Genomic DNA, 5,212 nt, shown 5'->3' with positions numbered 1-5,212 from the left:
GACATAACATTTTTAAGTAAATCCAGTATATTTTTTTTTTGAGTGTAACACATATCCCTCAGGATTCTGTGGGATTGTGTGCATTAGTACGCTTAGCTGCATCGTTAACCTTGATTGGCCCTCGTTTGGAAGTTTTAAATGACACCTCCATCTCTCCCAGTAGGAAGAGACGTTCAACGCATAATTTTGACCCCACTGTGGGCTCCACTACATATATTGATGCCATAGGAATCCCTCGGGGAGTTCCTGATGAGCACAAATTAGTAGATCAGATTGCGACAGGTTTTGAAAATTTACCTGTTGTTTCAGCATATTTCCCAATTACACCAAATAAAAATGTTGACTGAATAAATTACATACATTACAATGTCATGCGTCTGTCCAACCTTACCAGGGACGCTGTTGAGGGCTTAGCGGAGCAACTAGCTCCAACTTCTCTGATGGCTGTACAAAATCGAATGGCTCTAGACATGATTTTAGCTGAGCGACAAGGAGTGTGTAGTATGTTTGGTGAGTTATGTTGCAGTTTCATACCAAATAACACGGCGCCTGACGGTAAGGTCACTAGGGCCCTATAAGGCCTGCGCACCCTCTCAAACGAGATGAAATCCCACTCTGGTGTAGATAATCCTCTTGATGAATGGCTCTTCAAAGTGTTTGGCCCCTGGAAGCAGATGATTGTGTCCATGTTGATGTCAATTGCAGTATTTGCAGCTATTTTAATCACATGTGGATGTTGTTGTATTCCCTGCCTGAGATCCCTGTCAGTACGTCTTATCACTTCCACTTTAGAGAAGCGTGACCCTGAAATAGCTCGTCAGCTCCTAATGCGCAGAGGTTATGAACTTTCTGATTTTGAGATGCAACCACGCCGGCGCAGAGAAGCATATTCTTCCGCCTGATGTCGACCTCTTTATATGAGGTCGAAAGGGGGAATTGTTGTGAAATAAGATTGTGTTTCTTGTTGAATCTGACTCCCACTTCTTGTTTTACTTTGAAATTGGCCCATTTCCTGTTTTACTTTGAAGAGGCTCCCACAGATTGATTTCTGTTCCGGTTTACATCATGTAACACGATGTCTCACATTTCTGATTGGTTTGAAACTGGCCAATCCCATGACAGCAGGCTCAGAACGCGCGGTGAAAAGTTAGTTTTGCTGTGTGAAGGAACGCCCTGTTTTTAGACAAAGAAAGTGCAGTTTCTGCTCGAAGCGAAAGCAGACGAAGCGGCAGCCAGATGAAGCAGAGAGACGGTCGTCTTCAGATTCCTCCTTAATAAGGTTGTATCGTATAGATTAATGGATGCATCCAATTAATAATATGTTAAAATAATGACTGCATTTAACTAATCCACTGTTTATGCTTGTGAATCTATGACTTCTGACTTTCTTTGCTTATTAAATATTCGTAAACTTGAAGGTGCGTTTGTCATATTCTGAGTGCGTGTCCTGACTCCTGCAGGATTGACCGGTAACAGCAGAGCTCGGGTGGAGAATGAATGAGAAAAAACACAACACAGCCAATCACAACCCTTCAAAGCAACCACAACTTCCTGTTAGTATTGAATCATGGCGCCTGGAGGTTCGTTTGTGTGGACAGACCGCGAGGTTGAACTACTATTAAATACCGTGTTGGAGTACAAAGTTAATAAAACTCAGGAAAATGTCGACTGGGAATCCTGTCAGAACAAGTATGTTGATATTTTAGCGCTTTTTTTAGAGCATTACCCAACGGAGTCCTCCGACGAGTTTCCCCATTCACATGCCGACATCACGCGCGGGAATTTAACAACAAAAATGAAAGCAGTCCGAGGTAAATATCGCCATGCTGTTGATACAGGACGCAGGAGTGGACACGGTCGAGTGGTTCTTCTGTACTTCGAACTGTGCGAACAAATCTGGGGTGGCTCTCCAGCTAGTACTACCATATCCTCCGGTATTGAAACAGCTGACCTGGATCATTCTCGGACCCTACCCTCACCATCCACATCTTCTTCCTCCACTACCATGGATGTAGCAGACACAGGGTCTGATAATGAAAGCAGTGTGGGTCCTACTTCAAAGGAGAGGAGAGACCTGCTTGATGTACGTATATTTTTCTGTCCATTCCTCATAAATAAAAGTACTTTTGCTGTAAATGTTCATCTGTTGGATGTACTATAATTCACGGAACAGGTTTGTTGAATTGTGTTGCTATTAAAAATACAGTTAAGGCAATATGTGTGTTAAAAATGATGCAAGAGTTGAGGTGTGTAGTGGAGGCTGGAATGTGATGTTTTTTATATTTTACTGTGTACGGGTTGCTGATTTATTTTTATTATTATTGCAAAAAAGAAATGACACCATCATGCTCTTACTCATCTCATATTATGTTAGGCCTACATATTCATTAGTTTGATGGGGTGGTGGGTACAAAATACACTTTAAGACATATAGCAAACATTGGATACGCTGTTATTACATATTGTTATGTAGAAGTGATGTGAAAAGTACAACATCAACATGATCCAGGTTTACTTTTTTATGTTTAATTGTGATGATTTTCATTTCTCTTTTGAAGGCAAAACTAAAAGGACACAGACACGACCGTCTGAGGAGAAAGCTGCCTGCTGAGACCCAGTGGCTGAATGCTCTTGAGGAAGACCAGCGTGTGAAAAAGAGACTGGTGGAAATCATTGAGACATCAGAACAAAAAGCATCCGAAAACTATTCAAAAATGTCCAATACACTGGAAAGACTTACCACATCGATTGTTGATGGGTTTTCTCTTCTGAAACAGGTCATTCATACACCTGCACAACCACCACACTACATGCCATATGAGCCAAGAGGTCCGATGTATTCGCACACAATGGCCCACCATTCTGTCCACCAAAACTCAGCAAATTACCCATACAACTCCACTTCTGACAGAACACGTCAAAACACAAGACCAGGAAACACTATGAACACTGAAGCTGTGTTCCACACACCTGCTGAAGCCACTGACCAATTTTCATTCAGTCAGGCCCTTTTTAGTGACCAGTAGAGTACTGTTTTATACATCGAAGCAAGTCTGGTACAGTTAAGTATATACAAGTTCCACTTTTGCACAAGGTTGCACACATGTCAGGTTGTTAATCACAGTGTTATTTACTCTGACAGTGTTTTTTTTTTCTGTTTGCTATCTTTTTATACATACTGTGAAAAGCTTAAAATGTAGCAATTGCACAATACTTTAACTATTTACATTTTTGTTACGTGAATCTTTATAAGAGTGGTGATCTAGTCCAGTCCTTGGGAGCTACTGCTACTTAGATGTATTTATTTCTCCAAAACACCACTATCAAATACATACTGATGATTGAAATCAGCTATTTCATACTGGTTTGTTGAAGAAAATGCAGCTGAAATGTACCTGTGGTAGCTCCCAAGTTATGGACTTGGGCATCACTGATTTAAAAGTGTACAGTAACTGTGCTGCTTTTCTCCCATGTTTAAAAAGCTTTATCTGTTGTAGATCTGTCATAATCTGATCTGTTCATAAATGAAACACAAAATAAGAACATGTTAAGTGTGTTCGTTTGAATAAATTGACAAACATTTTAAAAGCAAGTTTCTTTATGTGAATTTTTGTGAATATGACATTTATCAGTTACAAATACAGTCATGTTCATCAGAAAGTATTGGCAGCACTATTTAATACACTACAGGTCCAATTTTAAGAGAGAAAAGTAAAATCATTTCACTTAAAAGTGTCTAATGAGCTACAAACTATTATATAATGTATCTAAATCCTGGGTGGTAGCTTTTCATGCATTAAGAGAATGAAATGCAATAACATTGCACAAAACAATTTAAAAATTCTCTAACATACATGGTGCTAACTATAACATTTTTTTATGAAAAAACAACGCAGTCTGCTAAATAGTTCATAGGTTTTTGTGTTTATGGATCCAGACACTGAGTGAGGACTCTCCTGACCTGCTTTCCTTCTGCTGCCAAGCTGTCTCCTCTGACCACTGGCTGTGTGTCCGGTTGATTGTTCGAGAAGGTCCTCGCTGCAGCCCGCAGAAAGGGGCGGGGACGGACCACTGTCAGTCCATACCCTTATTTGGAAGTGGTACTATTGCACTCCGGAAAAGAAGGGGGCGCTATTTTCTTAATCAGTCGTACAGAAGCAGGTGCAGTATTCTCCAAGTTTCCACGTGTTAGGCACACGATCCACAATGGAAAAAGCACAAAGTCAGCAAAAGGTATTTTTTCCTTCTTAAAACTTTTTTCACATAGTAAATCAACACGCTTTTCTAGATGAGGTTGAACATGTAATTAACAGCTGTAAACTATTGAAAATCGTAATTCATATTGGGTATGGTTAAATTTAGCATGTAGCATAGCTAATTTTTTTCCTTCGGGGCACCATTACATATAAATGGAAAAGTAGATAAAATAACAAACTTTATTTTCTTTATACAGATCCACGTTTCTATTTGCAACATTCGGAACGGAGAGAAGATCCTTCCGTATTGCCTGAACGATAAATATTGCTGTCCCCTTTGCTCATACAGTGCCGATGAGTCGTACAAGGTACTGAACCATATAGCAAGAACTGCTACGGTTCAACATAAAGGTATGTGAAACTACACTTACACTATAATTTATGTATTTATTTATTTATGTATTTACATTCTTAACAGTTTTCTAGTGGGGTTTTTTTTATCATTAAAGGTAAAGTTGTTTTTGTTTTTTATATGTTTTTGTACACCAACATTTCTGGAAAGTCTTTTTTTTATAAACTACAAGCTGCCATCATAGGTGGGTGTGTACCCTCTACTTCAATATATTTTTGTAGTGAATAACTGCAAGAAACACAATTAAGAGTAACAAAGTATTTGGTGAAATGGCTACTATTAAGTACAGTTTTACTGATCATAATGTACAATGTGATATTACTCATTTATTCCTGCAGATATGAATATAAATGAAGTTATGTGCACTGTTAGGTATTTAAAAAACGAAAATTAAAAATATTAAAATAAGTCAACAAATTAATGTTATAAGAAACGTAACATAAACAGCATTTATCTGTGTGTCATGTTTGTTTATGGGTTAAAATATGTTCTTCATTCAGTTACTCGCATTAGGTTGCATATCAACAAAAAGCTACTCAAGTAAAAGTATAATACAGTATATGGCAAAATAGTATATATATATATATATATATATATATATATA

At 38.3% G+C, this 5,212-nt stretch overlaps 1 protein-coding gene across 1 annotated transcript; it reads left to right on the top strand.

The window, feature by feature from the left end:
- Window positions 1-1,562: 1,562 nt before the first annotated feature.
- LOC119429581 lies at window positions 1,563-3,026 on the top strand. Its single transcript, XM_037697183.1, has 2 exons — window positions 1,563-2,083; window positions 2,559-3,026. The coding sequence occupies exons 1-2, from the start codon at window positions 1,568-1,570 to the stop codon at window positions 3,024-3,026; spliced, it is 984 nt and encodes a 327-aa protein (XP_037553111.1). The 5' UTR covers window positions 1,563-1,567.
- The last annotated feature ends 2,186 nt before the right edge of the window (window positions 3,027-5,212 follow it).

The sequence above is a fragment of the Nematolebias whitei genome, unplaced genomic scaffold (assembly GCF_014905685.2).
Source record: "Nematolebias whitei isolate Nwh7 unplaced genomic scaffold, NemWhi1 Nwh_scaf_3199, whole genome shotgun sequence".
Classification (NCBI taxonomy): domain Eukaryota; kingdom Metazoa; phylum Chordata; class Actinopteri; order Cyprinodontiformes; family Rivulidae; genus Nematolebias; species Nematolebias whitei.
Note: the sequence above shows the minus strand (reverse complement) of the source record. Positions and strands in the feature narration are given on the sequence as shown.

What these genes read in the sequence shown, in the direction of transcription:
- LOC119429581 (XM_037697183.1), top strand. Translation starts at nt 1,568, where the DNA reads ATGGCGCCTGGAGGTTCGTTTGTGTGGACAGACCGCGAGGTTGAACTA. An exon ending in AGAGGAGAGACCTGCTTGAT is followed by an intron (nt 2,084 to 2,558) that starts GTACGTATATTT and finishes TCTCTTTTGAAG; the next exon opens with GCAAAACTAAAAGGACACAG.